Raw genomic sequence first — 18,852 nt, forward strand, 5'->3', positions numbered from 1 at the left:
ATTATTATGTACTGTGTTCTTAAAATAAAGTAAGCTAGAGAAAAGAAAATGTTATTAAGAAAGTCATAAGGAAGAAAAAATACATTTACAGTACTTCACCATATTTATAAAAAATTCATTTATAAGTGGGCCCATGCAGTTCAGACGTGTTGTTCAATGGTTGACTGTACTTTATTGCTAAAAATGCTAACCGTCATCTCAGCTTTCAGGAAGTCATAATCTTTTTGCTGGTGGAGAGTCTTGCTTCAATGTTGATGGCCACTGCCTGATCAGCATGCTGGTTGCTGAAAGTTGAAGTGGCTGTGGCAATTTCTTAAAATAAGACAACAGTGAAGTTTGCCACATTGATTTTCTCTTACTTGCAGGAATGATTCCTCTGTAGCATGTGACTCTGTTTGATAGCATTTTACCCACAGCAGTACTTCTTTCCAAATTGGAGTCAGTCCTCTCAAAACCTGCAGCTGCTTTATCAACTAAGTTCATATAATATTCTAAATCTTGTCATTTCAGCAATCTTCACAGCATCTTCAGGAGTAGATTCCATCCCAAGAAACCACTTCCTTTGCTCATCCATAAAAAGGAAGTTTTATCATGAGATTTTAACAGTTCAGTCACATCTTCAGGTTCCACTTAAAAAAAATTTTTTTTGAGAGAGAGAGAGAAAGAGAGAGAGAGAGCAAGAATGAGCAGGGGTTGGAGGACAGAGGGAGAGGCAGAAGCAGACTCCTTGCTGAACAGGGAGCCCGATCCCAGGACCCTGAGATCATGACATGAGCCGAAGGCAGACACTAACTGACTGAGCCACCCAGGTGCCCCCACTTCTTAAAGATTCTTTTTGTTTATTTATTTATTATTTATTTATAAGATTTAACTTATTTATTTGAGAGAGAACACGAGAGAGAGAGAGAGCAAGGACGAGGAGGGGGGAAGGACAGAGGGGGAGGGAGAAGTGGGGAGACTGACAGGAGGCTTGATCTCAGAACCCTGAGATCATGACCTGATCCGAAGGGCAGATGCTTAACTGACTGAGCTACCCAGGTGCCCCTTCAGGCTCCACTTCTAATTCTAGTTTTCTTGCTATTTCCACCCTATCTGCAATTATATCCTCCACTGATGTCTTGAATCCCTCAAAGTTATCCATGAGGGTTAGAATCACCTTCTTCCAAACTCTTGTTAATGTTGCTGTTTTGACCTCTTCCCATGAATCACAAATGTTCTTATTGGCATCTAGAATGGTGAATCCTGTCCAGAAGATTTTCAATTTATTTTGCCCGGATCCATCAGAGGAATCACTTTCTATAGTTGCTGTAGCTTTATGAAATGTGTTTCTTAAATAATAAGACTTGAAAGTCAAAATTAACTATCCTCATTTCAATATTGTGTCTCATGGAATAGGGAGGCCCAAGGAGAGGGAGAAGGGAGAGAGAAGAGAGAAAAGCTGGCTGGTGGAATAGTTAGACCACACAACATTCAATTAAGTTCTCCATCTTATATGGTACAGTTTGTGGTGTCCCCAATTAGTAACATCAAAGATCACAGATCACCATAATAAATATAATGAAAAAGTTTGCAGTATTGCAAGAATTACCAACATGTGACAGAGAGAGATGAAGTGAGGAAATGCTGTTGGAAAAATGGTGCCAATAGAGTTAATCAATACAGGAGTGCCACAAACTTCAATTTGTAAAAGAAAAAAAATGCAGTATTTGTGAAGCACAATAACATGAAGCACAATAAAATAAGATAAACCTATATTCATTTGCTGGATTTTTAAAAAGATTTTATTTATTTATTTGACAGAGAGAGAGAGAACACAAGCAAGGGGAATGGCAGGCAGGGGAGAAGCAGGCTCCCCGCTCAGCAAGGAGCCTAATATGGGGCTCAATCCCAGGACCTGGGATCATGACCTGAGCTGAAGGCAGTCGCTTAACTGACTGAGCCACCCAGGTGCCCTTGGATTTTTTTTTAAAGATTTTATTTATTTATTTGAGAGCGAGAGAGGGAGAGCACAGTGAGAGGGAGAAGCAGACTCTCCACTTAGCAGAGAGCCCGATGCAGGACTCGATCCCAGGACCCCAAGATCATGACCTGAGCCGAAGGCAGATGCTTAATCGACTGAGCCACCAGGCATCACTGGATTTTTTTTTTTTAATTGACAAAATATTTATCTTTTGTTTGTGAAGCCTTTTTGTGTTTGTTATTATGAGAAAATGTAACACCCATTTACCCATCTCCCATATATAACAATTGTTAGCATTTTGTAAAATGTGCTACATCTACTTTTTCTGATATATTTTAATGCAAATACAGACATGCTATTTCACCTCTATTTCTCCCAAAATAAGTCTTATATAATCTTTTTTTTAAAAAGATTTATTTATTTATTTAAGAGAGCGAGAATGAGAGAGAGTACATGAGAGGGGGGAGGGTCAGAGGGAGAAGCAGACTCCCCGCTGAGCAGGGAGCCCGATGCGGGACTCGATCCCGGGACTCCGGGATCATGACCTGAGCCGAAGGCAGTTGCGTTAACCAACTGAGCCACCCAGGGGCCCAAGTCTTATATAATCTTAATGTCACTGTCACACTTAAAGTTAATAATAATTTTCTACTGTCATCAGGGTGCCTGGCTGGCTCAGTTGGAAGAGCATGTGATTCTTGATCTTGGGATTGTGAGTTTGAGCCCCACATTGGGTGTAGAGATTACTAAAATGAATAAATAAAAAACACCAATTTTCTGGGCGCCTGGGTGGCTCCGTCAGTTAAGCGTCTGCCTTTGGCTCAGGTCATGATCCTGGGGTCCTGGGATTGAGCCCTGCATCAGGCTCCCTGCTCAGCGGGGAGTCTGCTTATCCTTGTCCCTATGCCACTCCCCCCTGCCCATGCTCTCTCTCAAATAAATAAATCTTTAAAAAAAATTAAAAATGATTTTCTACTATCTAATAGTAGTCCTTATTAAAATTTCTACAGTTGTCTTATACCTAGTTTGTTCAAATCAGGATTCAATCAAGTGTCATTATTGTATTTAGTCATTATAACTTTTTGAGAGAGAGACCATGCACACGAGGTCGGGTGGGCAGTGGGGGAGGGAGAGAGAGAATCTTAAGCAGACTCCATGCCCAACACAGGACTCCCATCCCAGGACTTTGAGATCATGACCTGAGCTGAAATCAAAAGTCGGCTGTTCAATCTACTGAGTTACTCAGGCAGCCCTGGTCATTATAACTTAATTCTCCTTCAGAGTCAGAATTTGAATAGAACACTATGCTTTTCCCTATGCTTTTCTTTCATTTTTTTAAAGATTTTATTTATTTATTTGCCAGAGAGAGAGAGAGCAAGTGCACAAGCAGGGGAAGTGGCAGGTAGAGGGAGAAGCAGACTCCCTGCTGAGCAGGGAGCCTGATGTGGGACTCGATCCCAGGACCCTGGGATCATGACCTGAGCCGAAGGCAGACGCTTAACTGACTGAGCCATGCAGGCGTTCCCCTATGCTTTTATTTCTTTGGAAAGATTACTTTTGTAACAATTCGAACTTCCTAATAATAGGGGCACCCGGGTTGCCTTGTCAGTTAAGCCTCTGGCTCTTGATTTTGGCTCAGGTCATGATCTCAGGGTCCTGGGATTGAGCCCTTCATAGGGCTCTGTGGTCAGCTGGGAGTTTGCTTGAGGATTCTCTCTCCCCCTCTCCCTCTGCCCCTCCCCCTGCTCGCTTACACACTCTCTCTCTCTCAAATAAAAAAATAAATCTTAAAAAAAAAAGAACTTTCTAATAATAGAACAAGCCACTGGAGGAATTATCGAGTTCTTTGTTAGTGGTGTTTTTTTCAGTAGGCTGAGCTGACTCTTCCCTCTGTAGTGTTCAATCCAGGGGACACTTTTTTTCATATTATTTGAATACCTTGTGGCATTTGATACATCATTTCCAGCTTTGGCTTGTGTGATATACTTTCTCTTGGTTTTATTTTTACCTCTGTTGTTTCTGTTTTGTTCTGTATATGTTGGTGTTCCCTTTACCTCTTATCTGATCTCACTTAAGGACATAAAGAAGGAGATTGGGCTTTGGCACATAATAGCAACTCAGTAAATATTAGCTATTACTCATATTCTCTACTTTGGGAAACTCTTTAGAATATTTTTAAGTGTAAATGAGTTTCAAGTCTGTATCTCCAGGCTAGTTCTCTCTTCTGAGCTCCAGTGTGTGTCTTCATCTGCTTCCTAAATGTTGTCTCTTGGTATTTCTTCAGGCTTCTCAACCTCTTCAATAAGACCAGGAGTGAATTTGAATCAATTCACAAATCTCCTTTTGGTGATCCTACTCATTCCCCCAGTCACCCAAACCTGAAACAAGGGAAGGATTCTAGTTAAACTTGGAGTCATCCTAAGTACCTCTTGTACCTCCTACTTCCATTTGGTCACCTTTTTAAAGTCCCACTTAATCTTCTCTCCTAATTCTCTGTCTTAGACTATTAGTGCCTTAATTAAGCCCTCCTTCTTTCTAATCTGTCATTAGCAATTATCACACTGTATTGTACTCATTGATTTATATGTGTCTTTCTGGGAGGAGATTAAGCTCCTAGAGGGGTTGAGTCTGGTTTTATTTGGTTTTCTATATCCTTATCCCAGAGAGGCAGTAGTATAGTGATTAAGAGTACAGGCTTTGAATTTGAATTCTGACTCTGTGACTTCTTGGCTGTAAGAGCTGGACTAGTTAATTAATTACTTTGTATCTTTGTTTCCACATTTATAGAACAGGGATAATATCTATTTTATAGGGCTGGTATGAATATTAAACATAAAGCACTTGTAAGACTGTCTGGATTGTAGTAGATACTCAGTAAATATTATAGCACTTATCATAATGACTTGTACCTAGTGGGAACCCAATTAACATTTGAATAAGTTAACAGAGGGGTATTCCTAGATTGACCAAAAGATTGGACTAGTTAATCTAAATGCCTTTAGAACTTTCAACCTAAGTTTCTGTTTTATGTCATGACCTAAGGCCTGGTAGATGGTAGTTAAAACAGCAGATAAGATGTTTATCCAAAAGAAATAATAGTTTTAAAAACTGGCTTTTGATTTGTCTGACACCAATATGTGCCATTGTGTAATACATGGCTAATTAAATAGGGGATGCCAGTTTATTTTATTTTATTTTATTTTATTATGTTAGTCACCATACATTACATCATTCGTTTTTGATGTAGTGTTCCATGATTCATTGTTTGCATATAACACCCAGTGCTCCATGCAATACGTGCCCTTTTTAATACCCATCACCAGGCTAACCCATCCCCCCAGCCTCCGGGATGCCAGTTTTTATGTTAGATTGCCTTTGGTTTGAATGGAAACTGCAACTCATTATTTCACAGTAGGATGGCAAGTTCAGCAGTATTGCTTTTATTTTTAATTAGGCAGTCATCCTGAAATGTGTCTGTATTTGCTATGTTGGCCCACAGAGAGGATAGTAGCTGAGCAGACCTGTCATGTAGATTTGCCATGTGGTTGGTCTTGATACATAGTTAATGCACTTGTCAGTATTCCTCTTCTGGAAAATGGCCAGTTTTCTGGGTCACATCTTACCCATAACCAATCTTTGTTTTATTTTGACTTTGAAAGTTTTTATGATAATAGAAAGAAAACAATATATGATTAGGATATTATTTGTATTCTTTTTCTACTCTTTATACTCAGGGTATAAAAGTCCACTGAAATCTCAGCAATCCTTTTTAGTCCCTTTGTGGGACTTCATTACCAACTTTGTGCACACATGATTTTATATTTGATGGATATTGAAAGTTTTTGGTTGCTCGCTGACACTTTGCCTTGTCCTGCCTGCTATTGGTTGATAGCTGTTCAGTGCATTGCAGGATTTTATTTTCATCTCCACTATTGTGAAGTTTCCTCTACTTTGTTCCTGTGAAATGAGAGGGTAAGAAACAACAAATCCTATATATTAGAATGGAATAGAAAAATGATTGGGAGTTGGCATATCTTCCCTGTCGGCTTGGCATCCATTCTTTAGACAGTCTGTCTATTTAAACCAATGCTAATTTTTATGTCTGTAGAATGTGATTAAATGATGGAAGACTTGGAGCACTTGGGTGGTTCAGTTGGTTAAGCATCCAACTCTTGATTTTGGCTCAGGTCATGATCTCAGGGTTGTGAGATCAAGCCCCTCTAGGGTTGTGAGATCAAGCCCCACTATTTTCACAGAAATTTAGCTGTTTTTCTGGAGACATGTCTTAGTGGGAAGTGTTTAAATTTGGAACTACTGGATTTGAATCCCAAGTCTGTCACCAGTTGTTTGAGTTTGATCGAGTCTTTTAATCTGTGTCTTAATTTTGTCCTCTTTAAATTGGAGATACCTACTTTGCATCATTGTCATAAATACTAGAGATAGCATATGCAAAACACTTGGTAGAATGCATGGCCCATGGTGAATTGTGGCTGCTCCAGAAGCATTTCAGGTGTTAGTATGATCTAACTGGTAGTCCTAAAAAGGTTTCCTTGATTTTCTGGAAAATCGTTTGTGGAATTACTACTTCGAAAGATAAAATATATAATATTGGATATAGATTATTTAGCTCACTAACTCTTTTATTAGTACCTTTTCAGATTACTTTCCCCAGTCAAAGTTTTTAATTGTACCTCCTTTGTGAAAAATAAATCAATTCCAGTGTAAGTGAAAATTAGCCTTTTTAAAAAAAATTTATTTATTTATTTTAGAAAGAGAGAGAGAGTGTGCACATGTGAGTTGGAGGAGGGGCAGAGGGAGAGGGAGATGGAGCCCGTTGCGCCTAGATCCCAGGACCCTAAGATCATGACCTGAGCCGAAATCAAGAGTCGGTTCAGGATGCTCAACTGACTGAACCCCTCAGGTGCCCCGAAATTAACCTTTGAAAAGACATACTTTCCTATGTAAAAAAAAAAAAAAAAAAAAGCAAAAGTTTTGAACTTTCAAGGTTATAAGTATTTAAATTGAGACTACAGTTACTAAAAAATAATTTGTGTCCTTGCTAGAAACTTAATTTTGTTATTTTTGAAAGAATGCTGAAGGTTATTTCCTAGTTTAAAGTCAAACTGATGAAGCTTTTCTAACGCAGCGTTTCTCAATGGGGGCACTATTGGCATTAGGGCAAGACAATTCTTTGTTGTGCAGGACTGTTCTGTGCATTGTAGGACATTTAGCTTCCCTGGGCCCTGCCCACTAAAATGCCAGTAGTGCCCACCCCATACCCTCACCATTGTGACAGTAACTTCTCCCTGACAAGGACCTTCCTCCCCCTAAATTTTCACGTGTCCCTAAATGAGAACCACTGAGACTCCAGTTGAAATATTTTTAGTGAAGCAGATCATAGTATCACCAGTTTTCATTTAAGAATTCCAAGTTTTTGCAAGGTGAAAATCATTCCTTTTTTTTTTTTTTTTTTTTTTTTTTGCAAATGCCTTAATTTAATCACAATTATTAGGTAAATAAAAACTTATTGTGGGGCGCCTGGGTGGCTCAGTTGGTTAAGCGGCTGCCTTTGGCTCAGGTCATGATCCTGGAGTCCCAGGATCGAGTACCACATCAGGCTCCCTGCTCAGCAGGGAGTCTGCTTCTCCCTCTGACCCTCCCCCCTCTCATGTGCTCTCTGTCTCTCATTCTCTCTCTTGCAAATAAATAAAATCTTAAAAAAAACCCAAAAACTTATTGTAAAAGGAAATCGTGGGGCACCTGGGTGGCTTAGTTGGTTAAGCGGCTGCCTTTGGCTCAGGTCATGATCTCAGGGTCCTGGGATCCAGCCCTGCATCAGGTTCCCCGCTTAGAGGGGAATCTGCTTGTCCCTCTCTCTCTGCCCTTCCTCCTGCTTATGTTCTCTCTCTCTCTCAAATAAATAAAATCTAAAAAAAAAGGAAATCTCTGTGTTATAGAATTTCACTAGCACTTGGACATACAAGAGTTATTCAAATGAATTAATATAACAGCAATTCTTAATATATTGACAGTGTTTAGGAAAATCCTACGATGCTATTTAAGGCAATAAAACTGTGTATACTTATAATAAACAGTTAATTTATTTCATAAATCTTTCCATAGTAAAATTGTTTTCAAATAAGTAACTTCATTTTTAACATTTCCAACACAAATTGTTTTATTTCTTGACCAGGATGGACAACAATTTTACATTTTTTTCTGGATGAAAGACTTTAATCATGTACCAGTTTTCACATCATAAAGTTGTAGCTTAGGGGCACCTGGGTGGCTCAGTTGTTGAGCGTCTGCCTTCAGCTAGGGTCATGATCCCAGGGTTCTGGGATCGAGCCCCACGTTGGGCTCCTTGCTCAGCTGGGAGGCCTGCTTCTCCCTCTCCCACTCCCCTGGCTTGTGTTCCCTCTCTCGCTGTGTCTCCCTCTGTCAAATAAATTAAAAAAATAAATAAAAATCTTTAAAAAATAAAAATAAAAAAAAATAAAGTTGTAGCTTGGGTATCCCAGCTGTGCCATGTTGCTAGAACAGTGTTTTGGGGTGAGAACTCAAGGCAAACTGCCTTTGGGAGATTGAAAGAATAGTAGTCCCTTGTTAGTGGCATTGATAATATTTATTGTTTCTCAATTGCCCCAGGCAAATAAGGTGCCATCCTTACTAAAGGTATAGACTTTGAAATGTTTCCCAGATTCCCTTGGAAACAATGTGCTTTCTATAAAATGTGGTGGTCCATTTATCATGTGGTACAGTCCTTCTGATCCTCAGACTGCCAGGAACAGCGTGGATGGTACCTTCCTGTCCTGGGAAAGTTAATTATTCTTGATCAACAGAGTGTAGTCTTTTGAATCAAGTAGCCTCTTTAAAGTGAAATCTGCATTTTTTCAATCATTATATCTTTTTTTTTTTTAAGATTTATTTATTTGAGAGCGTGAGAGAGAGCACGAGCAGGGGGAGGGGCAGAGGGAGAAGCAGACTCCCCACTGAGCAGGGAGCCCAATGTGGGGCTCGATTCCTGGACCCTGAGATCATGGACCCAAACCAAAGGCAGACGCTTAATCAACTGAGGCACCCAGGCATCCCCAAAAAGATAATATTCTGTAAATAAGACCAAGGGAGGGGTGCCTGGGTGGCTCAGTTGTTAAGTGTCTGCCTTCAGCTCAGGTCATGATCCCAGGGTCCTGGGATTGAACCCCGCATCGGGCTCCCTGCTCTGCAGGAAGCCTGCTTCTCCCTCTCCAGCTTTTTGTGTTCCCTCTCTCACTGTGTCTCTCTCTGTCCAATAAATAAATAAATAAAATCTTAAAAAAAAAAAAAGACCAAGGGAGGTAATTCGGAGGCTGAAAATGTAAAATTTCACACATTTCAAATAATGTATTTTTTTATTTTAAAATTAATCATTTTTAGACTTAAGTAGGGCATGGTTTTAGAGTCTGTTCATTCATACCTTTGTTACCTTTTATGACTAATTAAAATTTGTCAGATTAAATTGAAAGCCATTTGTAGCTTGGTTGATTTCATTTAAAATGTGGTCATTTAGTATGCAGGCCAAGGGAACAGAAGGCATGGTTTGGAAGTTTTCCCATGCTCAGCACTTCTCCAAAATGGATTAATAAAGTTCTTACTCCCTTGAGGGGACTGTACTTTTTACCACTCATCTCAACTGTCTAGTAATTAACATTACTTTAGCATGTAATGTGGGCTGTACAACTAAATACCAGTATTCCTCATGAGTGCTTTTATATATTTTTTATTTTTTAAGATTTTATTTATTTATTTATTTGAGAGAGAGAGAGAGAGAAACAGCATGAGAGGGGATAGGGTCAGAGGGAGAAGCAGGCTCCCTGCTGAGCCGGGAGCCCGATGTGGGACTCGATCCCAGGACTCCGGGATCATGACCCGAGCCAAAGGCAGTCGCTTAACCAACTGAGCCACCCAGGCGCCCTGAGTGCTTTTATATTTTAATATCCACGTATTCTCTCAGTACTTTTGAGTTTTCAGTTTAAGATATAAATACTCCTTGTACCAAAAACTGTAGCGGAACTGTTGCAGAATAAAAGTTTGAGAATCTAGAGACTTGGCTTTCACATTGGGGTGCTATTTATTTGCCAAATTTTTTTCAGTTTTCTTGGTTTAGGCATACTGCATAGCTGTTGTATTAGCAATAGACTTTTTTTTTTTTAAGATTTTGTTTATTTGACAGAGAGAGAGCACAAGCAGGGGGAGCAGCAAGCAGAGGGAGAGGGAGAAGCAGGCTCCCCACTGATCCAGGAACCAACGTGGGACTCCTGGGATCATGACCTGAGTGGAAGGGAGAAACTTAACTGACTGAGCCACCCAGGTGCCCCTGCAGTAGACTTTTTAAAACTGTTACCTTTCTCTTTTTAATTAAAAAAGAATTAAATGTAGGAGAGAGTACAATACAATACCACACAGAATTAACAAATATTATATTAACAAAAAATAACAAAATTAGCAAATATATAATTTTGTGTTGTTTGCTATAGGTTTATTTTTTAATAAAAGGAAACAAAACTTCATTGCTGTAGTTGAAGTCTCCTTTGTTTCCCTTACATATCTCATTTCTCTTCTTTCCCCCAAGGCAAGTACTGCTGTGCATTTAGTGTCTATCTTTCTAGGTCATGTGTTTAGACATTTACTATAAATATGTATCTTTAAATAATAATTATAATAAAACTTATAATAAGTAATAGATTATAATAAATTACAGTAAACAGGATTCAAATGCTTACTGTTTGCCAGGCACTATTCATTTAATCAAAAACCCTTTGTTGTAAGGATTAAATAAGTTAATACATATAAAACATTAAAATATAAATACTATTTTTATTTCCACTTTACAGATGGGGAACTAGAGATGTAGAGAGATTTTAAAATAACTTGATCGGGGCGCCCGGGTGGCTCAGTCATTAAGCATCTGCCTTCGGCTCAGGTCATGATCCCAGGGTCCTGGGATCGAGCCCCGCATTGGGCTCCCTGCTCAGCGGGGAGCCTGCTTCTCCCTCTCTCACTCCCCCTGCTTGTGTTCCCTTTCTTGCTGTGTCTTTCTCTGTCAAATAAATAAATAAAATCTTTAAAAAAATAAAATAACTTGATCAGGTTCATGCAGCTCAGCTATAAGTTATGGAGCAAGGATTTGAACCCAGATTGGTTATAGAGGCTATATCTTTAATCAGTATGCTATTTTGCCTGTCTATAATAGATAGATACTATTTTAAAAAATACATTTTTTTTTTTTAAGTAGGCTCCACACCCAGTGTGGAGCTCAACGCAGGGCTTGAACTCACAACCCTGAGATCAAGACCTGAGCCAATATCAAGAGTTGGACACTTAACTAACTGAGCCACTCAAGTGCCTCCAAAATACATTTTTTATTAAAATGGTATCATATTGTAGGATTGGACCAACATTCTTTTTGCGGGTAACTTTATTTACTTTCTTCATTTTTATTCAAGTATAATTAATATACAGTGTTATATTAGTTTCAGGTGTACAATGTAATGATTCAGCAGTTCTATACATTTCTCAGTGCTCATCAAGATAAGTATACTCTTCATCCCCTTTATTTCACCCATCCCCCCACGGAGTAGGGAGCCCGATGCGGGACCCGATCCCAGGATCCTGGGATCATGATCTGAGCCGAAGGCAGATGCCAAACGACTGAGCCACCCAGGCACCTTTGAGTTTCCTTTTTATTTTTAAGTAACCTATATACCCAACTTGGGGCTTGAACTTACAACCTCGAGATCAAGAGTCACATGCTCTACTGACTGAGCCAGCCAGGTGCCACTACATGGCTTCCATTTTAGAAAGCAGCCAGACTGAGGCTAGGATATCTTAATTCCAATTCCAAATTGCCAGGAAAGGAACTGTGACTGGTCCATATTGTGTAGAGTGCTGCTGACTTCTGGCTATGGCTAAGGAAGCAGAGTCATATTTTAAGGATGGCCCTGGGAGCCCTGCGGCTATTCTCCATGGTTAGAAGTGGTAGAGGTAGTCTGGGTTAGGTATTCATCACATTTATGAAGGCATTTTACTAATTGAAAAGTCACAATGTTGTATTCTGCCTAAGACCCTTACGATCATTTCTCACGGAAAAAAAGTAGAAGTAGGGAGAGATGGGTAAAAGAAAAAGTGGGTTTGCATTTTTATTCTTAATCATGCACCAGATGGGGTGGAGCCTTCAATAGTCACTTATGCTAGATTGTACTGTTTAATGAATTTTTAAGTTGCTTTTAGATATGGTTTTCTTTCTTTTCTTTTTTTTTTAAGATTTATTTATTTTAGAGAGAGCGTGTGAGCAGGGCGGGGTGGGGAGGGGCAGAGGGTGAGAGAGAGAGAGAGAAACTTAAGCAGATTACCCACTGAGTTTGATCTCACAACCCTGAGATGAAATCAAGAGCTGGTTGCTTAACCTACTGAGCCACCCAGGCTCCCTGGTTTTCTTCTTTTAAAATTATATGATTTTGGGGAACATGGGTGGCTTAGTCAAGCATCCAACTCTTGTTTTTGGCTCTGGTTATGATCTCGCAGTTGTGGGATCGAGCCTCACATCTGACTCTGTGTTCAGCACAGAGTCTGTTTCAGATTCTCTTTCCCTCTCCCTCATGCTCTCTCTCTCTCTGTCTCTCAAATAAATAAATTAAAAAATCTTTAAATGAAATAATATAATTTTATGGTATAAAATCTTTGCCATTGTTTTATATATTTGGACTTCATTTTTCAAATAAAGAGAAAATAATGTAATGCAGGCTATGAAGGGCATTGGTATGAACATAGGCTTTTTTTTTTTCTGAAAAAAAGTATACCTCTTATACTATGTTTTCTAGATAGTAGGTGCTCAAAAAATGATATTATCATTGTTACTTTGTTTTTTAGAATGTAATTGATGATCTTTATTATAGTCTACACATTTTAAAGACTGAGTACATCTTGGGCTTTAAATATATAAGTATTTTTTGAAGGTAAAGGTATAAAATGTTTTTTTTGATCTGAAAATCAAGAGCTAGAATGTGAAAGAGGAAATATTTTTACATTGGTAATTCACTGGTTTGCATGTGTTTAATCTAAATTCATGGTTTTAGTGAAATATCTTTCTGATCTCTTGTTTAGTGTCAAACTGGAAGAGAAGTAAAACTCAACAAAATTTTATTATGTGTGGAGTTCCTTCTTAAAAGAAGAAAAAAGTGATTATTGAGACTATGGATCGGAGCAAACGGAATTCAATTGCAGGCTTTCCTCCACGTGTGGAGCGTCTTGAAGATTTTGAAGGAGGTGGTGGAGGAGATGGGAACATGACCCAAGTGGGAAGAGTTTGGCCATCTTCATATCGAGCTCTTATAAGTGCCTTTTCTAGACTGACGCGTTTAGATGACTTCACCTGTGAAAAAATAGGGTCTGGCTTCTTCTCTGAAGTGTTCAAGGTGAGTGATGCCTCTGCTTTTCTCATTTTGTCTTGTTGATAATCATCTTTACTGCCGAGTTGATAATTGTGTATAATTAGGACATAGGCTTTGTCTAATTGGGGTGAGGGTGCTATGGATCTTGATCAGTCTTCTAAACTGTCCTCTCCTCCGGCTTTGGAACTGCTTGTGGCTGCGGGCCTGGCCAGTGCTGTGCTCTTGCTGGTCCATGTGTGATGCTGTGGCCCTGGCCAGGATACTGGGTCTCGCTTGCTGGCGGGTACCCTGGAGTCATCGGTGCACGTGCTCCCAGATGCACTCAACAACAGGAGAACACAGGAGGGTTCCGGGGATGGCCTGAGCCAGCCAACAGATTGGAATCACCCTGAAGATGGAGACTCTTGTGTGATTTACATCATATCTGCTCCTTCCATTTATTCTTGGGAGGTCTGACCTGCCCCTTCTTCACCAGTGCCTGGAGTCAGAACCTGGATATTTTTGTATTTACTTGGTGGTGCCTAATCTCTGCCTCAGACGCTTTGGAGCTGGAGGGGGTGGGTGGGAGAATTTTACTATTGGGAGTTGTATATAATGGTTATTTATATCCTATTTTTTCCTCTTCCATCTCTCCAGAGACATTTATAAAGGCTCTTATCTTAATCAAAAAAATTTTTTAAAAATAAACTATTAACATCTATTTTAATTATAAAAATAATACATGCTGATCAAAACCCCAAATAACATAGGAGTCTCTTGGGGCACCTGGGTGGCTCAGTTGTTAAGCGTCTACCTTCGGCTCAGGTCATGATCCCAGGGTCCTGGGATCGAGCCCCGCATCGGGCTCCCTGCTCTGCAGGAAGCCTGCTTCTCCCTCTCCCACTCCCCCTGCTTGTGTTCCCTCTCTCGTGTGTCTCCCTCTGTCAAATAAATAAAATCTTTAAAAATATATATATATAGGAGTCTCTTCTACTCTCCGTCCTATATATATATCTCTCTCTCTCCAATTAATAATTTGGTATGTATACTTCTGGACCCTTTGCTTATACATATATTATACACACACATGTTATATACATATATAAAAATTTATATTACATGTAAGAAGATATATATACACATATATACCCACACATATAGTATCTATTTGAGTATTTTTTTTTTTATTTAAAAAAATTTTTTAAAAAGATTTTATTTTTTTAAGAGACTTTTTTTTCTTAAGATTTTTCTATTTATTTATTTGACAGAGAGAGACACAGCGAGAGAGGGAACACAAGCAGGGGGATTGGGAGAGGGAGAAGCAGGCTTCCCGTGGAGCAGGGAGCCCGATGCGGGGCTCGATCCCAGGACCCTGGGATCATGACCCGAGCCAAAGGCAGATGCCTAACGACTGAGCCACCCAGGCGCCCCAAGATTTTATTTATTTATTTGACAGAGAGAGTGAGAGAGCACAAGCAGGGGGAGTAGTAGAGGGAGAGGGAGAAGCAGGCTCCCCGCCAAGCAGGGAGCCCAATGCGGGGCTCCATCCCAGGACCCTGGGATCATGACCTGAGCTGAAGGCAGATGCCTAACCATCTGAGCCACCTGGGCGCCCTTTATTTGGTTATTTTTAGTAAAGTTGAGCACTTAGTGTTCCCAAGTATTAATATTTTCCTGGTTCATTTATTCTCCCAGAACATTATTTGTACTTTTTCTTTCATCCAACGTTCAGTATTTCTTCTGTGATGAGCTTCCTAATTCACTGAGAAAACTGAAGCAAGCTGGAGAGCTTCCATAGCCTCTAGTCACCACAAATAGCTACTAACCCATATCTTCACCCACTTACTTAGCCTTTATACTTGTGACTATGGATAAACTACCCATGTTCCAGTATAAGCCGTATTTCCATTTGTATTCTATATCCTTTGTCTAGTTGCCTACTCAAAGACATTACCTAAGAAAATCTCACCTCTCTTTCCTACATCATATTTCACTTTCTATTAAATGATTCCCATCAACATCTAAACCTTCTATTATTTTTCTCACCTTAAAAAAAACCTTTAAAGGGGGAAAAAACATAATTTTTTTTTTTAAGATTTTTTATTTATTTGCGAGAGAGAGAATGAGAGACAGAGAGCATGAGAGGGAGGAGGGTCGGAGGGAGAAGCAGACTCCCCACTGAGCAGGGAGCCCGATGCGGGACTCGATCCCGGGACTCCAGGATCATGACCTGAGCCAAAGGCAGTCGCCTAACCAACTGAGCCACCCAGGCGCCCCGGAAAAAACATAATTTTGACCCTAACATCCCCTATAGCTATACTCCCTCATGTTTTCTCTCTCTCTCTTTTTTTTTTTAGAAGGAGAGAAAGAGCGTGGGTAGGGGCAGAGAGAGAGGGAAAGAGAGAATCTTAAGCGGGTTGCATGCCCAGTGTGGAGACTAATGCGGGGCTCAATCTCATGACCCTGAGGTCAGGACCTGAGCCAAAATCAAGAGTTAGAGGCTTAACCAACTGAGCCACCCTGGTTACCCCTCCCTCATGTTCTCTTTTTGGACCAAAGACACCTCCATAGCATTGCCTCCACTCACCATTTCTTAGATCTTTCCTTCTATTTTCTCTCTCTTTTTAATTTTTTTTATGGTGGTAAAATATACATAACATAAAGTTACCATTTTAACCATATTAAGTATACAGTTCAGTATCATTAAGTATATTTGTGATGTTTTGTGCAACTGTCACCATTTTCTCTTTCCAGAACTTTTTCATCATCCCAAACAGAAATTTTGTACCTCATTAAATCATAACTCCCCATTTCCCCCTGCCTAGTCCCTGTTAACTGTCCTGTTTTCTTTCTCTATGAATTTGCCTTTTGTAGGTACCTCATATTAATGGAATCATACAATATTTGTCCTGTGTCCGACTTATTTCACTTAGTGTAATGTCTTTAAGTTTCATCCACATTGTAGCATACATCAGAATTTCCTTCCCTTTTTTTGGCTGAATAATACCACATTGTGTGTGTCTACCACATTTTGTTTATCCATTCATCTGTTGATGGACATTTGGGTTGTTTCTGCATTTCAGTTATTGTGAATAATGCTGCTATGAACATTAGTGTACAAGTATCTGAGTTCCTGCTCTCAGTTATTTTGGGTATTTAGCTGTTAGTGGAAATCCTGGGTCATATAGCAGTTCTGTGTTTAACTTTTTTAAAATTGTGGTCAAATACACATAACATAAAATTTACTATCAACCATTTTTAAGTATACAGTTAAGTAGTCTTAAGTATATTCACATTGTTGTGCAACCAATCTCCAGAACTTTTTCATCTTGCAAAAGTGAAACTCTATATGCATTAAACAACTCTCTTCTTTTGTCCCCCAGCTCCTGTCAGCAACCATGCTACTTTCTATTTCTGTGAGTTTGACTACTCTAGATACCTTCTATAAGCAAAATCATGCAGTATTTGTCTTTTTATAACTGCCTTATTTCATTTAGTCTATGTTTAACTTTCAAAGGAACCACTATACTATTTTCCACAGCAGCTATACCATTTTACATCTCCACCAGCAATGCATAAGAGTTCCAGTTTCTCCATATTCTCATCAACCCTTGATATTTTTCATTTTTCAAATGTAACAAACCTAGTGGGTGTGAAATGATATCTCATTGTGGGTTTGATTTGCATTTCTCTAGTGAATAATGATGTTCAGCATCTTTTCTTGTGCTTATTGGCCTTTTATGTATCTTTGGAGAAATGTCTATTCAAGTCCTTTGCCCATTTTTTAAAAAAAATTTAATTCCACTATAGTTAACATACAGTGTTATATGAGTTTCAGGTATACCATAGTGATTCAACAATTCTCTACATTACTCAGTGCTCATCATGATAAGTGTACTCTTCATCCCCTTTACCTATTTCATCCATGCCCCAGCCGACCTCCCCTCTGGTAACTATCAGTTTGTTAAGAGTCTGTTTTCTGGGGGTGTCTGGGTGGCTCAGTTGGTTGAGCGACTGCCTTCGGCTCAGGTCGTGATCCTGGAGTCCCGGGATCGAGTCCCGCATCGGGCTCCCTGCTCGGCGGGGAGTCTGCTTCTCCCTCTGACCCTCCCCCCTCTCATGTGCTCTCTCTCTCTCATTCTCTCTCTCAAATAAATAAATGAAATCTTAAAAAAAAAAAGAGTCTGTTTTCTGGCTTGTCTCTTTTTTTGCTTTGTTCATTTGTTTCTTTTTTATTTTATTTTATTTTTTTAAAGATTTTATTTATTTGACAGAGAGAGACACAGCAAGAGAGGGAACACAAGCAGGGGGAGTGGGAGAGGGAGAAGCAGGGTTCCCGCTGAGCAGGGAGCCCAATGCAGGGCTCAATCCCAAGAGCCTGGGATCATGACCTGAGTGGAAGGCAGATGCTTAATGACTGAGTCACCCAGGCGCCCCTCATTTGTTTTGTTTCTTAAATTCCACATATGAGTGAAATCATATGGTAGTTGTCTTTATCTAACTTATTTCATTTAGCACATTATACCCTCTACATCCATCTATGTTGTTGCAAATGGCAAGATTTCATTCTTTTTAATGGCTGAATAATATTCTGTTGTAGATATATGCCACATCTTCTTTATGTGTTCATCTAATGACACTTGGGTTGCTTCCATATTTTGGCTATTGTAAATAATGCTTCAATAAACATATAGAGAACAAGCATATATCTTTTTGAATTAGTGTTTTTGTATTCTTTGGGTAAATACCCAGTAGCAGAATTACTGGATTATACGGTAATTCTATTTTTAATTTTTTGAGGAATCTCCATACTGTTTTCCACAGTGGCTGTACCAGTTTGCATTCCGACCAGCAGTGCATGAGGGAGGGTTCCTTTTTCTTCACATCTTCCCCAACACTTGTTTCTTGTGTTTTAATTTTAGCCATTCTGATAGGTGTGAGGTGATACCTCACTGTGATTTTGATTTGCATTTCCCTGATGTTGAATGATGTTGAGCATCTTTTCATGTGTCTACTGGCCATTCCTTTGCCCATTAAAAAAAAAAAAAGATTTTATTTATTTGAGAGAGAGAGAGAGCATGAGTGGGGTAAGGGCAGAGGGAGAAGCAGACTGCCCGATGAGCAGGGAGCCCAAAGTGGGGTTCCATCCCAGGACCCTGGGATCATGACCTGAGCCAAAAGCAGACTCTTAACCGATTGACCCACCCAGGCACCCCTCCTTTGCCCATATTTGAATTGGGTTCCATTTATATGTATGTATATGATGTGAAAATATTTTCTCCTATCGGTTCTCTTTTTAACTCTCTTGATAGTGTCCTTTGATGTATACAAGTTTTATTTTATTTTATTTATTATTATTTTTAAAGATTTTATTTATTTTTGCGAGAGAGAGGGAGAAGGAGAGTGTGAGCATAAGCAGGGGGAAGGGGCAGAGGGATAAGCAGACTCCCCGCTGAGCAGGGAGCCAGATGCGGGACTCCATCCCAG

General features: G+C 39.5%; 1 protein-coding gene across 3 annotated transcripts in view; it reads left to right on the top strand.

Moving 5' to 3' along the window:
• Window positions 1-18,852, top strand: part of TESK2 (testis associated actin remodelling kinase 2) — a 149,004-nt gene that overhangs the window by 13,604 nt on the left and 116,548 nt on the right. For all 3 annotated transcript variants that reach the window (XM_035018704.1, XM_035018702.1, XM_035018703.1), the window contains one exon: window positions 13,100-13,410. In XM_035018704.1, coding sequence (XP_034874595.1) covers window positions 13,189-13,410 — 222 coding nt within the window. In that variant the 5' untranslated portion in view covers window positions 13,100-13,188. The remainder of the gene's footprint in view (window positions 1-13,099; window positions 13,411-18,852) is intronic.

Source organism: Mirounga leonina, unplaced genomic scaffold, assembly GCF_011800145.1.
Source record: "Mirounga leonina isolate KUSES-001 unplaced genomic scaffold, KU_Mleo_1.0 Mir_173, whole genome shotgun sequence".
Lineage (NCBI taxonomy): Eukaryota > Metazoa > Chordata > Mammalia > Carnivora > Phocidae > Mirounga > Mirounga leonina.